Here is a 24,369-nt window from a genome sequence, read left to right on the forward strand (position 1 = left end):
CAAATATATCATTTTGGATGATGCATGTGAGCACATTATTATGATCAAATAAAGTATACATAAACTTACCATGGCAGGCATAAGATGGTGCACGAATCTTAGAAAAGAATAAACACATTAATTGGCTATAAAAAGCAAATCAACAAAATGGGAATTATTTTGATTTTTAGTAAATTCATGAAGAATGATGTCTGTCATTTCATGTCTTTCAATAATTGTAGGGTAAAGAAAGCATAAACATAGTTGGTAAAATGGATAGATAAAGTAAGAATTAGGTTTCTACCTTTTGTGTAAGATAAGTTAAAGTAATAAGTGAAATGTTCAAAAGCCTAAAACTTCTAGGGTTTTTTGCTCCACCATGGTCTTACACTCTTACCTAACCAACTTAGGGTTTTCTACTTCTTAGAATTTTCCATAATTTCCACCTCAATCTACGTCACGGCAGTAATTTGATGCCGACGGGGTTTGTATTCTGGTCATGACTAATTGAATATCATCGCTTATGGATAGATGATAACAACTAAGCTAATTGACATTTGTACTTCACGACAGTAATTAAAAATTAGAGAACTATTTTTTTTCTTTCAAAATCCGCTTAGCAAAGGCCTATCAAGTCTTGGTAAACATCATATGTGACGGTAAATTTGAAAAACGTACACAATCAAATGAATCAGATCATAGCAAGTACTTCAGGAATATAACAACGAACCAGTATGATGATACAACACAAATCAGAGTATTTAAACATCTAGCATACTAAATTAACTAGGCACAACAAAAAAAAAGTTTCCTACAAATAGTATTTTACCTAGTATATGAATATATCGAAATTGAAAGAAATATAGATGAAAATTACCTATTTCTTACAAAATTAAGGACGATATGATGTATTCATATATATTTCGATCAACTGGAGCTGATATGAGCTTATATATAATACTCATAATCGGTGCTCAAAACCTCTCTTAAATAACAAAATCAACGGGAGCTGATATGAGCTTATATAATACTCATAACCGGAGTTCAAAACCCGTCTAAAACAACAAAAATCAAGTATTAGTACTAGTAGTTGCACCTCTCCCTTGATTATTATTTCTTCTCTTTTTCTTCTTCTTGTAGGGTACACCTCTAGCCTTAGCTTGAGAATCCCTTACCTCCCTCAAGTACACCCGGATCGACCCGCTTGCAAACGGGTTGGTCTCGGGTGTACCTCCGTTCTCCTCATAGGCAGCCCGCAGACGCCCTATAAGAGCGTCCAGACTGCCCCATGCTTGCTTCACTGAGCAAGTACATGGGGCAGGCGGGTCAGGCTGCCCGTAAAATACACACCCATTATGGTGCACCTTGGTCTTACCAAACTGGTCTAAGTAACCTAGGAACTCCAAGACATGGTTAGGTGTACAGTGACCCAAGGGTGAGACAGGAGGCCTTAGGTTCTTCAAGTATTGGCTAAAGGTGTTCCAATCTCGCCGCTTTTGGGACTCGTACCGGCTTACCGGAGCCGTTGATTGCCTTGGTTCACGGACCCGTTCGTTGTCGTTGTCGTCGGCTATGTCTTTGCCTTTGATGTTGTTGTTGCTAGACATCATGGTATATGGTAATTCAAGGGCACAAGTAATATAATTCTGGTAATAATAAGCTCGTTTTTCAGGACACCTACTAATTTAATTCAAAATAATTTTAGAATTAAATTGACTCCAATAAAATTATATAATAACTTGAGTTATTTTAATATATAGATGAAGTAGTAAACTTTAAAATTTTATATTTTTTGGATGGAATTTTTTAGTTTTTATTGAGAGAATTTGGAAGTGGAAATTGTAATAGAGAGGAAGAAAAAGGAAGAGAGAGTAGAAGAAATTAAATCATAGTGAGAAAGTGATAGATGAAGAGACAAAAGATGGGGCCAATTAAAATACTTCAATTTGGACACTACTCCGTATTTTTCTTCACCTTCACATTAATTTTCTAATTACAATAATTGTACGATTAGGAGTAAGTAATGGTTTCTTTATTCTTTAATTTTTATCATTATGTTTCCATCAACCAACTAAACAAATCATTATCAAGAATATTAGCATCATTAGTATTATGGGTTGGTCTGAAATGGTGGGATTTGCATTTAATTTCAACTTAGTAAGCATTAATCTTTTTCTAAATTAAAAATTAATTTCGTGTAAAATTATCGTCATGTAACGGTAGTATTTATCGTACAATACGAGTACTAATCAAGTACTCGTATTAAAATATTTGGACGCATTTTATGCTTACAACTGTCTTAAATAAGTATTTATGTAATTAATTCTAGTAATTGATAATTAATGATCCATAAGTCAAATCACGAGTATGTCTTAATCTAAGATCATGTGTTTGAATGAAAGTCCAATTAATTTTTTTACTCCAATACGTCATTGTTTGGCACTAATAGTCGTGAAACTTTAAAGTACTGTATGTACGTGAAACATTTTAGCTAGATAATTTATGAAGATACTAGACTAAATGTCAAATCGGTTTTGATACATACAGCTCTATAGGGCTGTATATAAGCATTAAATTTTATTAAAATTCTCTTATATTTTTCATGTAAATTGGAACCTTAATTGCTATTTACAATAAGTGTTAAGTTAGATTCTCTTGAAAATTTAAATTAGCATTTAATTAGTATAATAAATGTTAAGTTAGATTTTCTTGAAAGTTTAAATTACCTTTAATTACCAGGAAAATTTAATGCTTATATACCGCCCTATGGGCTGTATGTATCAAAACCGATGTCAAATATATGCGTAACGGTGTAGTACGGGATGGCGGAGTTAGGGAGAGCTAGCAGTCGAGCATAAACGTTTGTCTCGTTAGAGGATTACAATTTCAAACCTTTTTATTTGATGCATGATTTCCAAATTTTATCAAAATTCTCTTATGCTGAACTGATCGTTCCGCTGAAATATTTTATCCCGTTGAATTCAAATTCTGGCTCCGCTATGACGCCATATATAGACCATGCTCAGAGGCGGATTTAGCCACTTTTTACTAGGGCTATAGCCCTAGATGTATTTGAAATACAATTCAGTGCACCAGATTATCATTATTATTGAGTAGCACAGTTGGTAGGTGATGTGTATTTTAGCTAGAAGACCAGGGTTTGATTCCCACATATGCATTCCCCCCCCCCCCCCTTATTTTTAATTTTCATTCCTCACAAACTCCAATATGGTTAGCAATGAATCTGTTAAATTTTGTTTCGGAATTCCATTCAAAATATTAAGGCGATTTTTGCATAAAAGTAAAAATTTAATAATGTTATTTAGCCTCAAAATTGGACAGGATACACAAAAAACTCACTTTTCGAATGTTTAAGAACCCGAAAACTCATACATGGATATGCCAACGGTTTGAAATTTTTTTAACTAATAAATTTCAATAGTTTGTAAATTTAGCCCTAGATATATGTCGTTCCTGGTTCCGCCCAGCATGCTATTTTCATCATTGCATGCATTCAACTACTCACCTAACTACTCAAATACCCCGTACATCATGAACCTATATATATTTGATGTAATTATTGATCTAAATATATATACTCCGTATAATTCAAATGCTATTCCGTAGTATACAAGTCACTATACTTGTAGTATTAGTATAGATCCCGTGCGCCAAGGGCGTCTTAAAATAAATGGAGGCCCGGTGCATCACAAAAAAATAAGGCTCCAAATATGAATGTACGCGTGTACTATATGTTGAGGTTTATATTAAATTTCATCAATAAAGCTTGTAAATTCGATGGTTAAAACCGGAGGCCCGGTTCCGCCGCCCGTGGCCTTAAACGCCCTTGCCGCGCGCAATAATTTCGAAACATAAGAGCATTAATCTATGATTGTTTATGTTTTTAATTAAGGATTCCCATATATAGCTACTCCTATTAGCTAACCAATAATGATTTGAAAGGGGAAAAAAGTATGAAATAAAGTATATAATACAACTATACAAGTATAAATTGCTATGATTGATCAAGTAGCTAATTGGTACATGAGAAACATTTTCTAATGCACTTTACATGTCAGTATGTCACTATAAAATAAATTAATTGGGAACAAAACCTTGTATGTATGTAGTACTTCGTAACTATAATTTGTTCGATCAACTATAATTCATTTTCTTCGTTTATTAAATTTTTCTTTAATTAGCACCTGAGCATGTTAAAAACACCCTTTAATAAAGGTTAATATTACGGCCGTATAGGCCATTCTTAGTCAATTTACGGTATTCCGATCATTATAGATTCATTGTATTCAACCTACGGTAATCCGTTCCATTATTGGTTCATTGTATTTGCACTAATGTAATCCGTTCCATCTTGTACTATATATTGCTCAAGAATAATGAGAAGGGACACACAATTATCTCACAAATTATCTCTTAACATGGTATCAGAGCCTGGTGACCAAAAGGTCACGGGTTCGAATCCCACCCCCTCTATTCTAAAGTGGATAATCAGAACAGGCCAGGAAATCCCGCCTGCACCCACACTTCAAGCCTAAAAAAAAAGGGCCTTCGTGTGAGGGGGAGTGTTAGAATATAAAACGAATCAAGGAACTTCAACAATCAGCTTAAGCTTTTGGTTGAGATGGTTTCTTGTTACGATCCGATAATGATTTTTCTATTTCTGGTTGGTGTGATTCGGATTGGGGTGATTGTCCTTTAACTCGCCGTTCTGTTTCGGGTTGGCTCGTTTTTCTCGGAAATTCTCCTATTTCGTGGAAGACGAAAAAGCAACAGACCGTTTCCCTGTCTTCTGCTGAGGCTGAATACCGGTCTATGACTTCTGTTCTTTGTGCGCTCAAATGGCTCCTCGGTCTACTTGACAGCTTGGGTGTCTCTCCACCTCGTCCCATGCGCCTGTTTTGTGATAGCCAGTCGGCTTTGCATATTGCCCAGAATCCCGTCTTTCACGAGCGCACTAAACATATTGAAATCGCTTGTCATTTTATTCGCGACGCCATCTCTGCTGGCTTAATTCTTCCATCTCATGTCTCTACTCATGAACAACTTGCGGATATCTTCACCAAAGCTCTGGGTTCGGCTCAATTTGATTTGCTACTTCGCAAACTGGGCATTCTTGATCTACATGCTCCAGTTTGAGGGGGGGTATTACGGCCGTATAGGCCATTCTTAGTCAATTTACGGTATTCCGATCATTATAGATTCATTGTATTCAACCTACGGTAATCCGTTCCATTATTGGTTCATTGTATTTGCACTAATGTAATCCGTTCCATCTTGTACTATATATTGCTCAAGAATAATGAGAAGGGACACACAATTATCTCACAAATTATCTCTTAACAGTTAAAAAAAAAAAAAAAACATCGAGAACGTAACAATATGTGACGGAGGAAGTATAGATGTATGCATTCGTATTTCTAAAAGGAGGCACGCCATCGGTACAATGCAAGGGATGTGACTTGTGAGATTTGAACAATCAAACACTAGACTTTTATAGCTAGTTCACAAATACTTTAATTTTATTTTTCTTGTTTCTATTATCTCATACAGTAAATACTTAGGGTATGATTATCGACAAGACTCTCGTGAGTCTCAAAACTCTGCTACATCAGCTTTCCACTAGCATTTATTATTATTTTATTATCCAAACTCTCCTCAGATTTATCTTAAACTTTATACATTATCCGTTACACACTTACACTCATCCCAAACTCTACTTTTTCACCTCACTTTTCTTATTAGGTCTTAGAAAAAAAAAAGGGAAAAAAAAGATTTACACATGGGAGTCTTCTATTGGATGACAACTCTAAAAATGTGTATCAAAACTCATATAAAGTCTTAAGTGGAGTCGTGGATTTTAAAGACTTAATTGAAGACTTTGTTAAAACTTTGATAAATTATTGGTAGCCTTGAGTGAGTCTTGTATCAGAACATACCAATAATCTTTCCCTTAACTTCATCTCATTTAGATGATAAATCCTAATCCCGTCATTGGCTAGATAATACATCAACCTGAACTTTTTAATAAGATACTCCTATGAGTATATGACATTTGCACTGAATCTGTCTTTTGTTCTAGAGTGAGTTAAGAGAAGCACAAAATCTCATTGAAGACGGCGATATGCGTCACAAGCTTGTGACGAATACCATTTCCTCTCACAAAATACCCATGAGAGGTGAGTGGGAAAACACATGGGAGTGCTCCACCTTGTCCCCTCTCCCTTTTTGTGAGAGGTCTTCAGCTTGTGACGGAATTAGCCCGTCACAAGCAAGACGCTTTGTAAAAGAAGAATCAACCTTTAGTTTGGGACCCTGTAAGTTAAAATTACAGGATCAATAATCGATAAGCTTAATAAAGGTTAAATTGCACTATGAGATATAGTACAGATTTGGTATGGTCCTACTTGGATTTTGTCTCAAAGGCAAATCACTAACACAAATCGTATTACCAATTTCACTACTCTTGACTAACTTTTAAAGATTTCAATGAATTAAACTTCAATTTTACACAAGAATTTTGTCGCTTAGATCTAGAGCTGACCAACCACACGGGCCGACCCTGCCCGACCCTTCTTGCGAGCTCTTTCTGCACAGCCAGACTCGGCCCGCCCAGCCCGCCTTCCCACTCTGGCCTGCCCCGGGTCACTAATCCCAAACTCAGTCCACTCTTAACCAGCCTATTTAGTAAAAATAAAAAATTACACTAGCCGCCAGCTCGATCCGCCCTCTACTCACCACGGCCTGACCCGGGTCAAACATACTCCCAGCCCGCCCCGGCCAAGCCCGCCCCTCCCCCTGGCCGGTTCAAGGCCTAGCCAAGTGAGCCCGGCTCGGCCTAAACCCGGCCCGAAGACAGCTCTACTTAGACAAGTTGATTAAAGTCATAAGAGAAGGTATTTATAACCCGCATTTAAATTTCGTCAGTATTAAATTTGCCCTTATAAGCTCTTTACATAGTGATACTTTGATCAAGATATCATGACACCTTGGTGTTATTGGGGGATATGTTCAAGCCCATCCTAAGAATGGGACATGTTATGGGCAAATGGGTTTGTACATTAAGTTATGGGATACGTTAATGTCATCAAGTGACATTCTAGTAGTAAGCTTCGCCGTGAGCACACCCGTAGTTGAGTGAGTAATCGACTTGCTTATCTTGTCGTCGGTTGACAAGTAGTCGAGCAAGCCATTAATTTTGCTTAACATGCGATTGGACTCCAAACCTAAATAGAGTTAACGCCATATTTTAATAGAGAAACACATATTCCTGATTAAGGCGGTAATATCTGTATTAAACTTAAAACTTAAAACGGATCAAATATAGTAGATGAGATATAAGACGGATGTCTACGGACTAACAACAGATTTGTTGTATATACAAGTGAGAACATATTTAACCCGTTTTTATCTTAATACGGGTACTGTCATTCTAAAAGAGTGGTCAATGTAACAAAAACATACCTAATATGACAATCACAAAATCTCATTTGTGACGGCAAGTATCCGTCACTTTCGAGTGACGGATACCATTTTCTTTCACAAATGACCAAATAGAGGAGAGAGAGAAGCACATTGGAGTGCCCCCACCTTGTCCCCCTATCCGTTTTGTGAGTGGAATTACCCGTCACTTGCTCCGACCCGTATTCAGCAAGACTAACTGTATGACAATTTTACCCATATAATTTAATTGACCAATAGTTTTACGCCACATCGAGTCACATCCATTGCCCATGGGCTACATACATACATACTCCCTCCGTCCCGGTTAATTGTCGTCCTTTGGTTTTGCCACAAAAACCAAGGAAAGAGGAAGGGGTCAATTACTAAATGACAAGTGGAACAAATTGAGGATGAATGGTTAAATTGCTTATCAAGTTCATTCTTAAAATAGAAAGGACAATAATTAACTGAAACACCTTAAAATAAAAAATGAGAACAAATAACCGGGACAGAGGAGTACTTCAAAAGGTTCATACATTATCCAAATTTGGATAGTGGTGAGAAACAATTGTGTGGTTAATAGTAGACCTCGTACTCTATATCTTAACTTATCTCCTATTGCCCAAACCCAATAACCAATCAAACATTCAAAGCCCAACTTAATTACCATACAATAATGGAAGCTTGTTTTCTAAGATCAAATGCCTTCACTAGAACTACTACTGAACTTAATATTCCTTTGATCAAACCTAAGTTTCCTACTAATCCCAAGAAGATCACATGTAAGTCTCCCTACTTCAAATATTGTAAGTCGATCTTCTATGAGACTGTCTCACATGTGTGACTTTAGTCCCAATTCTTCTGTAGTCTTCATTTAACTATAGTGCTAATAAATAATTCACCCCTTTTTGGTACGTGAGAGTTGAGACTGTCTCGTATAAGTACTGTCTCGTATAAGTCATGTTCAAAACTCGAGAAAAGGTTCCATTTGATCAAAACCAATTGCCAATAAGACTAGCATTGAGAATTGTATAGTCAATAGGTCTTGGTATAGACGGGTGGGGTGAACAGACGGGTAAAGACCTATAATAAAACGGGTAGGGGGGACAAGGTGGGACACCCCCATGTGCTTCCCACTTTATGGCAAATGGGCATTTTGTGAGGAAAAATGGTATCCGTTTATACGTATAGACGGATAGTGTCCGTCTATAATGAGAATTTGTGTTGTATAGTGATCATTCTCATCTATTTTTTTATCTATATATGTGAGTCAATAACGTCACTCAAAAATATATTCCGCAACTTGTTTTTTTAGAGCCAATTAATTAAATAGTTGTACGAGTATATTTTTAGATCAGAGTGACGTTATCAGCTCCCTATCAAATACGGATTATGAGCTAACGAGTCTTGAGCAAGTAATATGAAATTACAAAAATTATAGAGCTAAGACGGTCCATTTAATCTTATTACACAATGGAACCGTCTCACGATGTAAGACCGTCTCATACAATAACTACTATTAGTACTATACAAACAAACTAACTTTGTATTACTGAAATTCCATGTAGTTTGTCAACTAGGAAGCTCATCATCGGAAGAAAACATTAGCCCTTCAGGAGACTGGCGATCATTCAGAGCTAAACTAATAGCATCCCAAAACGCACCAATTCCTCTCGAAACCGCCACATCATCAACTGAAGCCAATCCAGCTACGCTGCCAGCTGGCGATAAATGGGCCCACCCGATCCACGAGCCGGAAAGAGGGTGTCTCCTAATAGCCACAGAGAAACTCGACGGAGATCAAATATTCGAAAGAACAGTCATTCTTATTATAGCAGTCGGACCATTAGGTCCGACTGGTTTAATACTAAACCGACCCTCACTTATGTCCATCAAGGAAACCAAGTCAACGGTCTTGGACCGGTCTGGTACTTTCTTGGACCGGCCTCTGTATTTTGGCGGCCCATTACAAGAAGGGTTGTTTTTAGTTAACACGCAAAGCGATGAGGTGTTCGATGAGGTGATCAAAGGTTTGTGTTATGGCACGCGGGAAAATGTTGGGTGCGCGGCTGAGATGGTGAAGAGGGGTATTATCGGAATGGAGGATATTCGGTTTTTTGATGGGTATTGTGGGTGGGATAAGGAGCAATTGCGAGACGAGATACAGGCCGGGTACTGGACTGTGGCCGCCTGCAGCCGAAGTGTAATTGGGTTGGAAAATGTTAATAGTGGTGGTATGTGGGAGGATATTCTTGGACTTATGGGTTCGAGAAAGGTTTGGTGACACGGAAATGAGACAGAGGATCTGTGTTCCGTATTTTCAAATTTCTTTGTAAATTTGTTTTGCTAATATACTGATTACTGAACTAATCTTATTCTAGTTTCTTAATCATTATGTCGAATTTCAATGTTTTCCCTTGTAAAATCGACTCATACAAGAATTTGTGTAAACTCGGTAAGAATACTCGATGCTGCAATTAATTCAGACAAAAACAGAAAAAGCAGTATATTGTTATTAAATTAAAATTAATCCTGAATAGAAGAAACATTTTTTTTTTTGGAAGAAAGGAGCAATATATAGATAAATAAAAGGAGTTACGAGTACATCACGGGGGCGGGTCAGGGGAAAGTGGCGCACATGCCACAACAAAGTCTAAAGTGCAAAGATCTACAACAAAAGGAGGGGGCAAATCCCACTCAAAACAACCCGACAAATCACTAGTCTCTAATGGAGTGGTGGGCAATGGCATCCGCAACACGGTTCGCCGATCTCTTCTCAAAAACAAGCTTCAAATGCGGGGAGTCCTGCAAGAGGGTCCTACACTCAAGAATGATGTTAGTAAACGGTCCACATGGGGCAGAGGGGCATAAAATAGAGGTAACCGCATCAAGACAGTCAAAGGCAATGAAGACATTGTTCACAAGGACTCTAGAGCGTAAAATCCCATCCCGAATGGCAAGGACCTCACAAAGGAAGGGGTTAGGACCAAGGAAGCGGGTGGACCAACCTAAAACCCAAGAACCAAAACCGTCTCTGATGACACACCCCAGGCTAGCTAAGGAAGAGGAGGGAGAAAAGGCCGCGTCAACGTTAGTTTTAAGCCAACCAAGCGGCGGAGGGGCCCAGCTCAAAGGGTAGCTAAAGGCATCAAGGTGGGTGGAAATCGTGACAGGGCCAGTGAGGGGACAGTCAGAGGCGCGGGTCCAGGCAAAAGATTGGAAAGCGACCGAGGCACAGAAAGTGGAAGGGGAGGTAGAGACATTGTTTTAACCACTGAACCACATTACAATTTATGCAATAGAGACTAGATCTGTTGAATGCTACTCTTGTTAATTTATCGGAACTAATAAAAACTGAACCAATCTTATCTATATTAATACAAAAGACAATACTCAATCCTCAGCGCGCCACATCATTAATGCAGTTTTTTTTTTTTTTTTTTTGGAAATTTATGTTATGGTGGGACCCGTGAGTGTGCAATGTATTTATTTCTTCAGATTTCCGTCTTTTCAAACATACGATAAATTCCGTCTTACAACAAATTCTATGAAATAATATTATGAAAGAAATTCTATGAATTAATATTATGAAATAATTTTATACATTCCGTGTAAATAAAATTAATAACATATACGTAGAATGAATTACAAATGCGAGTAAATGAAATTGAATTACATAATTTTTAAAACAAAATTACATAATAATAAAATTACATAATTTCAAGAAGGAATAACATTTATATACGGGATCGAACATAAAACGCAAATGAATTACATACATATGTTAAAGTTGATTATATTAGATTATATTTCTTTTATCCGGATGTAAAGTTTTTTATGTATGCAATTTTTATTTACAAGTGTATATTACGTTATTTTCTTATAAACCAGTGTATGTGAACAAGTGTTTTTAACAAATTTAAAAATAAATTATGTAGATCGTAAATTTAGACCAACTAGATAATTACAATAGAAATGCAAAAACAAATATACATCCAAAAACATTAATACTGACCCAAATACATACCCGTGCAATTTTGAACGGGTTTAAAACTAGTAGACTTGAATTATGAATATTTATTTATTTCTCATATAAATAATCGTACTTTTTGTGTATTTTTATTAATTCTTTATTTATTAATGGTATTAAGAATTATCATATCCAAATTGAAAAGTATAAATTACATTCAAGCTAATTTTTTGGACTTCAACTCAAGAAAGTTATGTCCCGAAACTCAACCGAACTAATATTAACCCGATCCGAGCCACACCCGACTCAAAATAGCACATAACAATTAAAGTAGCTAATCGAAACGATCTCGATTGAAATCAAACCGACATTATTCTCTTTGTAACAGGTAATTTTGTAAAGCTAACAACCAGATTTTTTTTTTGTATAATTTGAGCCAGCAAGCCCGCCGATTTTGATGGGTGGGCTTGGGAAATCAAACTAAGCCTGCTACTCCTTCTCATCCACTCTTTTCTTCCCTATTTCCTAAAACGGATTATTCAGGTTTTCTTCCCCTTTCCTTTTTGAGAAATTTTTTATTAATATTATACTCCTACCTCTCTCCACTCATCAAACCCCACCATATCCTTTATTAATATTTAATTCTAATTATTCCTACCTCTCTCCAATAACCAAACCTCACCCATCTCCTTTATTAATATTTAATTAATCCTAATTATTCATACATTTCTCCAATTACCAAACTCCACTCATATTTTTATCAATATTATACTCCCCACCCTTAATCCCGTGCCCACTTTAAATGGGAAGAAAAGAGTGGATGGGAGGGACTATAATGGACAACGGCCCACTGGTAATAAAATTAGGCCCACGGATAATTTTCTTCAAATATAGACCCATTTATATTTGGCCAAACCCCGATAATGACCACCTCAACTAGGTTATATATATACGGCTGCTCTTGAAACGAGTTGTTGAAAAACAGCAAACAAGAAACGCAATTAGGGCAGAAGACTGAATACACCGATAATGTCAGCGAAGAAGACGAAGACGGCGACGACGTTAGAAGAAGTTGAAAGACAACCTCATCGTTATCCAACTCGCTCGAAACTACGTCGAAACACTCGATATCTTCCAACAGAGGTAATATTCCAAATCCTAATATTTCTTCCTGCTAAATCCCTTTTTGACGCTGCGAGATACGTCTGCAAGCAGTGGTACGATATAGTTACCGACCCTGATTTCATTAAAGCGCATTCTCAACTATCTACTCCCGGATTCCTCATTCGAAACAGTTATTATCGAGATAGTCATATGACTTTTATCGACGCTAATACGCCTAACACTACGAAAATCCAAATTCCGCCCCGTGTTAAAGAAATATTTTGTTTTAATGGGTTAGTTCTGTTTTCGAGTCTGTCATCCGAAGAAATATTATTATTTCATGTGGTGAATCCTGTTACTAAAGAAAACATCAGTCTGCCTCCCGTGGCGGACGGTAAGGACAGAATGGTCGAAAGTACAGCTAGTTTATCCGTGGATTCCCACGGTCATTATAAAGTAGTGTTTGCTTTTTATACATCCACCTTCTATGAAGATATACTAATAAAGATGGGACTATTTACTATTGGCATCGATAAAGAATGGAGATTTCTCGATCTTGAAGGTATACTCGTTGGGATACAATATCATTTTCACCACAACCATTTGGAGGATTTATCTATTGGTATCAATACAATTACAATACCTCTGCAAGTATATCCGATGGTTTTGCCTTGGATATTGATACGGAAACTATTTATCAGTTTTCTCAGCCGAAAGACGTTGTTTATGATCTAGGTTCTGCTACGTTGATAACTATCGGAACAAGTCTAGGGTTTATGCTAACAGAAGGGTTTATATGGAGGCTCTGGAAATTAACAGACGTAAAATCTGGTGAGTTTTACTGGTGAGTGGACTGAGTTACCTTATATCAATGTAAGTACATTACATAGCCACTTCAATAAAGTCTTCGGTTTATATGTAAATTTGATTTAGAGTAAATTAATAATTACTCCCTTTTATAAATCATTTTTTTAAAATAACTCCCTTATGAAAACTTTTTAATAATTTACTCCCATAAAATGTTCTCAGGTCAAAAATTGCACCCAAATTGACAATCCGGTGAAAAATCTTTTTTTATGACCGTTTTGCCCCTGTATAAATTCCTATCTTCTCATGTGTTCTAGACTTCTGCCATCATTTCATTCATAGTCTTCCCCATTAGATTGATCGGAATTGTTACTCGTTACTTTGGAATCAAATTAATTTTGCCAGTGAATTCAATTCATTCATTCATTTCAAGTTTCAACTCATTCATTCATTTCAACAATTAATTTCAGAGGTTAATCAAATCTATTCAATTCATTCATTCGTTTCAACTTTCCTCTCTTTTTATATTTTTCCCCAATTAAGGTAAGATTCTTCATCTTATTTTCAGTAATTAGGGTTTACAACCCAGAAATTAGAGTTTCCTAACCCAGAAATAAAGGTTATAAAGCCAGAAATTGGAATTTAAAACCCAGAAAATTTATAGGAATAATGTACCATCACTAAATAAATTCACCTCCACCCAACCTTCAAATGCAACGCATAACCATCATCACCTCGAATGACTAAGCAAAAGCGCCTGTTATTCCCTATTTCTCTTGAACATATTGACCAACACTAGAGCCGTTCCAACCAAAACTACCCTGATTCACTTCAAGCTTACCAACTGGATCCTTCAAATGGAGAATCAGACCAAACACATGGTTCCTAATAGCACGATAATTAACGTTTATTTGTGAATGGATGAACATTAACTTAATTGGGGAAAATATGAGAAGAGAGGAGAGTTTGAGGTGAGAATTAAAGTGGATGAATGAATTGAAGAGAAAAAGGGAGAGAGAAGAGCTCAAGTATAAAAACATAAAGAAGGGCAATATCGTCATAAATTTAGGCTTTAAAATAGAAAATTTGAATTTTGACGGAATATGTCACCGGAATGTGAAAATGGGTGCAACTTTTGAACGGAGAACATGTTATGGGAGTAAATTATTAAAAAGTTTTCATAAGGGAGTTATTTTAGAAAAGTGTTTTATAAAAGGGAGTAATTATTAATTTACTCTTTGATTTATCATCCGGTTAAATTAGATAGAGGAGATTTGTGGTTGTACCGTTTTGTCAACGACAAAAATCTTGTGGTTCGTTATAATTTTGTCAACGAAAACATGGTGGTTTTCCCGATGAAGGTAGACATCAATCATCGCTCCCTCCGGCCTCATATAAACACATTGGTTTCACCGCGAAGAACTTCAATTACATGTCCAAGAATGGTGACCGATTCACGTAGTGTGTTGATGGAGCACTAACAGAATCTGCTATGGACAATGAGATGAATTGAACTGAAGTGAACTGAACCGGTCCTAACAATCTGAACATGTACCCAAGATTATCCGGACTCTATATTTACCCAATGATAGTGTAACAATGTTCGATTAATTTCGTATTCCATCTGAAAGTTTAATATGGATTCTAGTATATGTTCAATCTTGTGTTGTTGCAACTGCTGCATAAATCTGTGTACAATTCAATGAACACTACGACCATAAATCTGATTTTCAATCAACACTGCCACTGCTGCATAAATCTGATTTTCAACATCTTTGTAAATTTGTTTTGCTAATATACTGATTACTGAACTAATCTTATTCTAGTTTCTTAATCATTATGTCGAAATTTCAATATCTTCCGGTGTAAAATCGTCTCATACAAGAAATTGCCTGAATTATGAATATTTATTTATTATTTATTTAATACTCTCTCCGTCCCGGTCAATTGTTGTCCTTTGTTTTTGGCACAAATACCAAGAAAAAGGGAAAAAGGCCAATTACTAAATGTCAAGTGGAACAAATTGAGTGTGAATAATCAAATTGCTCTTCAAGATCATTCTTAAAATAGAAAAGACAAAAAAGGATTGAGACACCCCAATGTGGGAAGGGACAACAATTAACCGGGACAGAGGGAGTACAAAATAGTGTAAATTATCTCATACTAATAAGAACTGAACCAATAGACCTGAATTATGAATATTTATTTATTTCTCATATAAATAATCGTATTTTTTTTGTGTATTTTCATTAATTCTTTATTTATTAATGGTATTATAAATTATTATATTCAAATTAAAAAGTATAAGGTACATTTTCCTTTAAGCTAATTTTTGGACTTCAACTCAAGAAAATTGACCTGAAACTCAGCTGAATTAATATTGACCCGACCCGAGCCGCACCCGACTCAAAATAGCACAGAACATGATCCAAAAATGACGTGGTCAAGAAAGATGGGCGATGGAGTAGCATTCGATGTCAGAGGATAAAACGCAGCATCTCACAAACTAAGCTCACAGACTAAACTCGAGGCGGAATAAGCTGGTGTTAGTAGTAATATTATTAGAAGAAATAAAGGTTTCCATAAATTAATAGGTAATAGGACTAGTTTATTTTATTTCTTAATTTCAGAATAAGAATAATATGGCAATTGCTCACCCATATTCGGTTTAGGAAAGTCAATTTTAGGAAAAAATTAACTTGTGAAGTAAGGCAGCACTAGGTCATTTATTTTCTAGTATAAATAAGAGGTCGGTGTATGTTATTTTGTTATCGATTGAGAATTAATAAAAATTGAAGCAAAAGATTTTTCGTGTTTGCAAGTTCTGTAATTTTCGTTCCGAAACTGTTATTGTTTGACCCGTTTTAAATTCTAACCCGATTGATAGCAATAGGTCTTGCAAACTCTACCCCGATTGATAGCAATAGGTCTTGCGATTCAATCACCATTGTTCGATCTATAGGTCTGGATCGCGCAAATATCCCATTTTTGGCGCAACTTTCGTATCAGAACAAAAGGGCGCTGACTTTATTCTTGGTAATAGGTAATTTCATTTAAGCTAACAACCGAATTTTTTTGTATAATTTTGAGCCAACAAGCCCGCGGGTAAGCCCGACTATTTTGATGGGTAAACTTGGACAATCAAATTAGGTCGGCTATAATGAACACGGGTAATAAAATTAGGCCCGTGGGACAATTTTTTCAAGCGTTAACTTGTTTATATTCGGCCAACCCCGCTAATGATCACCTCAACTAGGTTATATGGCTTAGTAAGGAGTTGTTGAAAACAACAAGAAGAACCGCAAATTGGCCAGAAGATTGAATACACCGAAAATGTCCGCGAAGAAAATGAAGACGGCAACGACGGTAGACGCAGTTGAAAGACTACCTCATCGTTATCCAACTCGCTCGAAACTACGTCGGTACACTCGATATCTTCCAACAGAGGTAATATTCCAAATCCTAATATTTGTTCCCGCTAAAGCCCTTTTTGACGCTGCGAGATACGTGTGCAAGCAGTGGTACGATATAATTAGTGACCCTGATTTCATTAAAGCGCATTGTCAAATGTCTACTCCGGGTTTCCTCATTCGAAAGAGTTACTGGCGAGAGGGTCATATGATTTATATCGACGCTAATACGCCTAACACTACGGAAATCCAAATTCCGCCACGTGTTGAAGAAATATTTTGTTTTAATGGGTTAGTTCTGTTTTCGAGTATTTCAAACAAAGATATATTATTTCATGTGGTGAATCCTGTGACTAAAGAAAACATCAGTCTGCCTCGCCTGGCCGACTATAAGGGCAGAATGTTCAAAAGTACAGCGAGTGTATCAGTGGATTCCCGCGGTCATTATAAAGTAGTGTTTGCTTTTGATACATCCACCTTCTATGAAGATATACTAATAAAGATGGGACTATTTACTATTGGCATCGATAAAGAATGGAGATTTCTCGATCTTGAAGGTATACTCGTTGACTTGAGAATAAGGGATACAATATCATTTTCACCACAACCATTTGGAGGATTTATCTATTGGTATCAATACAATTACTATAGCTCTGCTCGTAGATCCAATGGTTTTGCCTTGGATATTGATACGGAAACTATTTATCAGTTTTCTCAGCCGAATGACGTTGTTTATGATCTAGGTTCTGCTACGTTGATAACTATCGGAACAAGTCTAGGGTTTATGCTAACAGAAGGGTTTATATGGAGGCTCTGGAAATTGACAGACGTAAAATCTAGTGAGTGGACTCAGTTACCTTCTATCAATGTAAGTACATTGCATAGCCATTTCGATGAAGTCTTCGGTCAATATGTAAATTTGATTTATCATCCGGTTAAATTAGATAGAGGAGATTTGTGGTTGTACCATTTTGTCAACGACAAAAATCTTGTGGTTCGTTATAATTTTGTCAACGAAAACATGGTGGTTTTCCCGATGGAGATAAACATCGATCATCAATCCCTTCGGCCTCATATAAATACATTGGTTTCACCCAAGAACTTCAATTACATGTCCAAGAATGGTGACCCATTCACGTAGTGTGTTGATGGAGCACTGACAGAATCTGCTATGGACAATGAGATGAACAGAACTGAACTGAACCGGTCCTAACATTCTGAACATGTACCTAAGATTATCCAGACTCTATATTTACCTAACAATAGTGTAAGGACGTTCAATTAGTTTCGTACTCCATTTGATGTAATGAAAGTTTAATGGTGGATTCCAGTTTAATCGAGAATTTAGGGGCCCTGTGCGAAATCTTAAACCAGGGCCCGAACTAATAATACAATGGAAGCTTGTTTTCTAAGATCAAATGCCTTCACCAGAATTACTACTGAACTTAGGGGGCGTTTGGTTAGAGAAAGGGAAAGGGAAAAGAAATTAGAAAGGGTAAGAGGGGGAAAGGTAAGGGATTACCTAAAACTTAACTAGTTGTTTGGTTACATCAAGAAAATGAAGTGTGGTGGTTTGTGGTTTATTTTGGTGTACGGGTGGTGGTTAAGGTCGGGTGGTTGTGGTGGTAGTGATGGTGATGGTGGCGTGGTGGTGGTGGCAGTGGGGTGGCTGTGGTGGTGGTGATGGTGGCATCATGGTGGTTGTGGAGGTGGTGTTGCGGTGGTGATTTATGTGGGATGGCTGTTGTGGTGGGGTGGCTGGGTTGGTTTTGGTGGTGGTTTTGGTGGTGGTGATTTAGGTGGGGTGGTTGTGGTGGTGATGGTGGCGGCAGTGGTTGCGTCGTCGTCGTTGTGGTGGTGGTGGTGGTGGTAGTGGGGTGGCTATGGTGGTGGTAATGGTGGCGTCATGGTGGTTGTGGCGGTGGTGTTGTGGTGGTGGTTTTGGTGGTGGTAGTGGTGGCGATGGCGTCTTGATGGTGACGGGTGTGGTGGGAGTCGTAAGTGTGGTGGTAGGTAAATAAGGTGGTTGAAGGGTAACAAGGGTAATGAAATCTCATACCTTGGGGGGTGGGGGGTAAGGAATTAGATGGATTGAGAGGTAAAGAAGGGAATTTCATTCTCTTTGTTTGTGTCAAACAAACACCAACAAAGGAAATCAATAGCTTTGTTTCCCTTTCTCTTTCTTATAGCTCTCCAACCAAACGCCCCCTTAATATTCCTTTGATCAAACCTAAGTTTCCTTCTAAACCCAAGAAGATCACATGTAAGTTTCCTTATCTCAAAATATCGGAAGTCTTCTATGAGACCGCCACACCTGTAACTTCAATCCGAGTTCTTATATAGTCTCCATTTAACTATAGTGCTAATGAATTCACTCCTTTGGTATACGTGAGACTGTCTCATATAAGTACTGTATGGTACAAGTCATGTTTAAAAGTGGAGAAAAGGTTCCATTTGATCAAAACCAATTGACAATAAGACTAACTTCGAGAATTGTACATGACCACTCTCACCTTTTTTTTTTGTCTATCTATGTGACTCAATTGCGTCACTCTAAAATGGAAATGGATCCTCTCCATTTCCTTTCTTTCCATTTCCTCTCACAATTTATTTAAATAATAATTACCCCTTTCATTCTCATTTTCCCTTTATTTTTATACGTAAATTTAGAACAGTTAGATATTGCAAACATATAATCCGGACCATTAATATGTACTTGTCTCTTAAATATCATAAATATTATATTTAAAACGTATGCAAATTTTACTTATTTTATTAAAATCAGTGTGTGTTTTTCACTTTTTTATTCTTTAAATTTTTTACTCCGTTTGAATTGTTACTCCGTATGTAGTAACAAGAATTACAAAAATAGTTATGCTTCAAATACGTAAAAATAAGCATAAGTTTTGTAAACAATCTTATTTTTTTAAATATAAACTTATTCCGAGTAAAAATGAAAGAGTCGCTCTATTTTTTTTTTTTTTGAAGGTAATCTCAAATGGAGATTACATAGTATTAATATTGCCTGAAATCAAATGTTCGATGCAAGATGGTATAGACGAACTCAAAAACTGACACGATGAACCGAGTGTACACATGTGTGCAAGTTCATGCGCTATTCGATTGAACATTAACAATTGTAGATAATTAAAAATAAAATTTAATTCTTAGTATTTTTGCTCATTAACAATTGTAGATAATTCTTAGTATACACATGTGTGCAAGCTCATTAAAAATAAAACTGACACGATGAACCGAGTGTACACATGTGTGCAAGTTCATTCGCTCTATTTTAATTCTTAGTATTTTTGCACATTAACAATTGTAGATAATTAAAAATAAAATTTAAAGTTCATTTATTTATATACTATTATTAGCTCTAATTATTAAGTTCTCTGCACATGACCATCTAAAATAATGCACGGGCTCTACACTAGTAAGAACTAAAGCAATAGACATGAATTATGAATATTTATTTATTTCTCATATAAATAATCGTATTTTTTTGTGTATTTTCATTAATTCTTTATTTATTAATGGTATTATGAATTATTATATTCAAATTAAAAAGTATATGGTACATTTTCCTTTAAGCTAATTTTTGGACTTCAACTAAAGAAAATTATGACCTGAAACTCAACCGAACTAATATTGACCAGACCCGAGCTGCACCTGAACATGATCCAAAAATGACGTGGTCAAGAAAGGTGGGCGATGGAGTAGCATTCGATGTCAGGGGATAAAACGCAGCATCTCACAAACTAAGCTCACGGACTAAACTCGAGGCGGAATAAGCTGCTCTTAGTAGTAATATACTAGATTATTATTAGAAGAAATAAAGGTTTCCATAAACTAATAGGTAATAGGATTAGTTTATTTTATTTCCTAATTTCAGAATAAGAATAATATGACAATTGTTCAGCCATATTCGGTTTAGGAAAGTCAATTTTAGGAAAAAAATTAACTTCTGAAGTAAGGCAACACTAGGTCGTTTATTTTCTAATATAAATAAGAGGTCGTTGTATGTTATTTTGTTATCGATTGAGAATTAATAAAAATTGAAGCATAAGCTTTTTTGTGTTTGCAAGTTCTGTAAACATAGGATCGACGCGTTTTCGTTCCGAAACTGTTATTGTTGAACAATCTAACTTAAACCCGCTATAATAGACACGGGTAATAAAATTAGGTCCTTTGGACAATTTTTGCAAGTGTAAGCCCGTTTATATTCGGCCAAGCCCGCTAATGATCACCTCAACTAGGGTAGGGTTATATATATATGGCTGCTCTAGATAGGAGTTGTTGAAAAACAGCAAACAAGAAACCCAAATTGGGCAGAGGATTGAATACACCGATAATGTCAGCGAAGAAGACGAAGACGACAACGATGGTAGACGAAGTTGAAAGACAACCTCATCGTTATCCAACTCGCTCGAAACTACGTCGAAACACTCCATATCTTCCAACAGAGGTAATATTCCAAATCCTAATATTTCTTCCTGCAAAATCCCTTTTTCACGCTGCGAGATACGTGTGCAAGCAGTGGTACGATATAGTTACCGACCCTGATTTCATTAAAGCACATTCTCAAATGTCTACTCCCGGTTTCCTCATTCGAAACAGTTATTATCGAGATAGTCATATGATTTATATCGACGCTAATATGCCTAACACTACGGAAATCCAAATTCCGCCACGTGTTGAAGAAATATTTTGTTTTAATGGGTTAGTCCTCATTTTGACTCCCTCAGACGAAGAACTATTATTTCATGTGGTGAATCCTGTGACTAAAGAAAACATCAGTCTGCCTCCCGTGGCTGCCGGTGAGTGCGGAATGTACAAAAGTACAGCGAGTTTATCAGTGGATTCCCGCGGTCATTATAAAGTAGTGTTTGCTTTTGATGCATCCACCTTCTATGAAGATATACGAATACAGATGGGAGTATTTACTATAGGCATCGATAAAGAATGGAGATTTCTCGATCTTGAAGGTATACCCGTTGACTTGGTAATAACGGATACAATTTCATTTTCACCACAACCATCTGGAGGATTTATCTATTGGTATCAATACAATTACAATACCTCTGCAAGTAGATCCGATGGTTTTGCCTTGGATCTTGATACGGAAACTATTTATCAGTTTTCTCAGCCGAAGGACGCTGTTTATAATCTAGCTCCAGCCACGTTCATAACTATCGGAACAAGTCTAGGGTTTATGCTCACAGAAGGATTTATATGGAGGCTCTGGAAATTGACAGACGTAAAATCTGGTGAGTGGACTCAGTTACCTTATATCAATGTAAGTACATTACATAGCCACTTTTATAATGTCTTCGGTTTATATGTAAATTTGATTTACAATCCGGTTAAATTAGTTAGAGGAGATTTGTGGTTGTACCGTCGTATCAATGACGAAAATCTTGTGGTTCGTTATAATTTTGTCAACGAAAAGATGGTGGTTTTCCCGATGAAGAGAGACATCAATCATCGCTCCCTCCGGCCTCATATAAACACATTGGTTTCACCCAAGAACTTCAATTATATGTCCAAGAGTGGTGACGGATTCACTGACAGAATCTGCTATGGACAATGAGATGAGCTGAACTGAACTGAAGCGGTGTAACAATCTGAACATGTGCCTATGATGATCCGGACTCTATTTACTCATCAATTAGTCTTGCTTATAACCGTTGTAAATTATAACGGAGGGATGTATCACCCTGAAAAAAGGTGTTGGTTGGGTTGGATTTATACCTCCGTTGTAAATAATAACGGATATAAACAAGAATTTGTGTTTACCCAATGATAGTGTAACAATGTTTAATTAGTTTCGGACTCCATTTGATGTAATGAAAGTTTAACGGTGGATTTCAGTTTATCTTCAATCTGTTGTTGTTGCAACTGCCGCATAACGTTGTGTAGAATTCAATCAACACTACAAAAAGTCGAAAACCAATGATTGTCGACTTGTCTCCGAGATTTTCGGGGCCCTGTGCGAAATCTTAAACCAACGCCCCAAATAACGCGCTAAAAAAAAACATTATACGCGGTGCCTTTGAAGTTTCGAATATTTTCAGATATCTTATTCTAGTTTTTTAATTATTATGTCGAAATTTCAATATCTTCCAGTGTAAAATCGTCTCATTCAAGAATTAGCCCGAATTATGAATATTTATTTATTTATTTATTTAATACTCCCTCCGTCCCGGTTAATTATTGTCCTTTGGTTTTAGCACAAAGATCAAGAAAAGAGGAAGGAACCAATTACTAAGGCTGAGATTATCAGTCAGACTCTTTCCACTAACTTTTATTATTTTTTTATTGTTCAGATCCATTTCAAACTCACCTCAGACTTTATACATTATCCGTCAGACTCACCTCATACTCTACTTTTCCACTCCACTTTTTTGGTGAGGTCAAGACTCACCCAAAGTCTTAAATTGAGTCTTGGATTTCCAAGACTCAACTTAAGACTTTGTCAAGAATATGATAGATTATTGGTAGTCTTGTCTCAAGACTTGTCTCAAAACTAACAATAATCATATCCCAAATGTCAAGTGGAACAAATTAAGTGTGAATAATCAAATTGCTCTTCAAGTTCATTCTTAAAATAGAAAGGTGATACGAATTTAAAATGCGGAAGCGATATTTGACGAGCTAACAATAATAATATTTTTTTATGCAAAAAATAAAGTGGAGAATCTTTAAATTATTATAAAATTTATTTCCTATATTATATTCAAGTGATGTTTCTAATTTTTATATAAAAAATTTTACATTTCATTTGGCAAAAAAATATCATTAAGAAAATTATGAAAATAACAAATTTGTTTCGTGGTAAAAATGATATCATTAGCGTATAGATTTCATATAATTTGTACATATATAAAATTTTGTACTTCTTAGTATATTATATGTCCCACATTGAAAAATAATGTAGGATTATATAAAAATAATAGAATTGTCCCACATCGAAAGATTAACATAAGATGTAGTGGTCTTATGATTATAAATATGAGGCATCCTTGGAACTTAGGTATCAACCTAACATCTTTTGCATCTCTTAAATAACATGTTTTGACTTTTGATCATATCTAAATAAATGATTAGACATAAGATGTAAATATTAAGACCTTATAACCAATTTTTTTAACTAAGTTAATTACCCCGTTGCAACGCACGGGCATCCAAACTAGTAATTCATCAATGGAGAACGAACTCAAGACCTATTGAGATCGAACAAAGTTAATATTCAAAGACGCGTTTGAATAAATAACGGAAAAATACTAAGCAAGCAAGTTGTGTTTTTGATTATGATTTCTGAATGAACTAGTTTTTAACCCGTGCAAAATTGCACGGGTATATAATTTAATATCGTAAATTAGCAAGATTTATAAAAAAAACATAATTACATTTTTTATGTAGATTTGAATTATAAATTACATTTGTAATTGTCAAACGGGGCGTAAAATACATGATGTCTTAGGTTTATTGTATGAGTACTGATTAAATTATTATTTGTCTTCTTGATAGTTAAAGTATGAATACCTACTTAACATAGTCCGCTATAGGTAATTTTGTTTAAGCTAACAACCAAATTTTTTGTATAATTTTGATGGGGGCTTGGGCAATCAAACT

The 24,369-nt window shown here is 36.1% G+C and overlaps 5 protein-coding genes across 5 annotated transcripts; 4 read left to right on the forward strand and 1 right to left on the reverse strand.

The window, feature by feature from the left end:
- Positions 1-814: 814 nt before the first annotated feature.
- On the reverse strand, positions 815-1,851 carry LOC141655783 (protein LIGHT-DEPENDENT SHORT HYPOCOTYLS 10-like). The gene has a single exon (XM_074462837.1). The coding sequence runs from the start codon at positions 1,587-1,589 to the stop codon at positions 1,050-1,052; it is 540 nt and encodes a 179-aa protein (XP_074318938.1). The 5' UTR covers positions 1,590-1,851; the 3' UTR covers positions 815-1,049.
- A 6,148-nt stretch (positions 1,852-7,999) lies between these two features.
- Positions 8,000-9,875, forward strand: LOC141656339 (uncharacterized). The gene is made up of 2 exons (XM_074463194.1): positions 8,000-8,222; positions 9,009-9,875. The coding sequence occupies exons 1-2, from the start codon at positions 8,117-8,119 to the stop codon at positions 9,722-9,724; spliced, it is 822 nt and encodes a 273-aa protein (XP_074319295.1). The 5' UTR covers positions 8,000-8,116; the 3' UTR covers positions 9,725-9,875.
- Positions 9,876-12,439: 2,564 nt separating this feature from the next.
- Positions 12,440-13,362, forward strand: LOC141657932 (F-box protein At5g49610-like). Its single transcript, XM_074465324.1, has 2 exons — positions 12,440-13,076; positions 13,250-13,362. Exons 1-2 carry the CDS (start codon positions 12,440-12,442, stop codon positions 13,360-13,362), a joined length of 750 nt encoding a protein of 249 aa, XP_074321425.1.
- A 3,292-nt stretch (positions 13,363-16,654) lies between these two features.
- LOC141657933 (uncharacterized) lies at positions 16,655-17,872 on the forward strand. The gene has a single exon (XM_074465325.1). The coding sequence runs from the start codon at positions 16,655-16,657 to the stop codon at positions 17,870-17,872; it is 1,218 nt and encodes a 405-aa protein (XP_074321426.1).
- Positions 17,873-21,085: 3,213 nt separating this feature from the next.
- Positions 21,086-22,324, forward strand: LOC141657934 (F-box protein At5g49610-like). The gene has a single exon (XM_074465326.1). The coding sequence runs from the start codon at positions 21,086-21,088 to the stop codon at positions 22,322-22,324; it is 1,239 nt and encodes a 412-aa protein (XP_074321427.1).
- The last annotated feature ends 2,045 nt before the right edge of the window (positions 22,325-24,369 follow it).

This window comes from Silene latifolia, chromosome 5 (assembly GCF_048544455.1).
Source record: "Silene latifolia isolate original U9 population chromosome 5, ASM4854445v1, whole genome shotgun sequence".
In the NCBI taxonomy this organism is placed as follows: domain Eukaryota; kingdom Viridiplantae; phylum Streptophyta; class Magnoliopsida; order Caryophyllales; family Caryophyllaceae; genus Silene; species Silene latifolia.

Bases quoted from the DNA above. Each gene is read 5' to 3' on its own strand.
- LOC141655783 (XM_074462837.1), bottom strand. From the start codon at position 1,589: ATGATGTCTAGCAACAACAACATCAAAGGCAAAGACATAGCCGACGAC.
- LOC141656339 (XM_074463194.1), top strand. From the start codon at position 8,117: ATGGAAGCTTGTTTTCTAAGATCAAATGCCTTCACTAGAACTACTACT. The intron at 8,223-9,008 runs GTAAGTCTCCCT...AATTCCATGTAG, and splicing joins TAATCCCAAGAAGATCACAT to TTTGTCAACTAGGAAGCTCA.
- LOC141657932 (XM_074465324.1), top strand. From the start codon at position 12,440: ATGTCAGCGAAGAAGACGAAGACGGCGACGACGTTAGAAGAAGTTGAA. The intron at 13,077-13,249 runs GTATACTCGTTG...TTTATGATCTAG, and splicing joins GAGATTTCTCGATCTTGAAG to GTTCTGCTACGTTGATAACT.
- LOC141657933 (XM_074465325.1), top strand. From the start codon at position 16,655: ATGTCCGCGAAGAAAATGAAGACGGCAACGACGGTAGACGCAGTTGAA.
- LOC141657934 (XM_074465326.1), top strand. From the start codon at position 21,086: ATGTCAGCGAAGAAGACGAAGACGACAACGATGGTAGACGAAGTTGAA.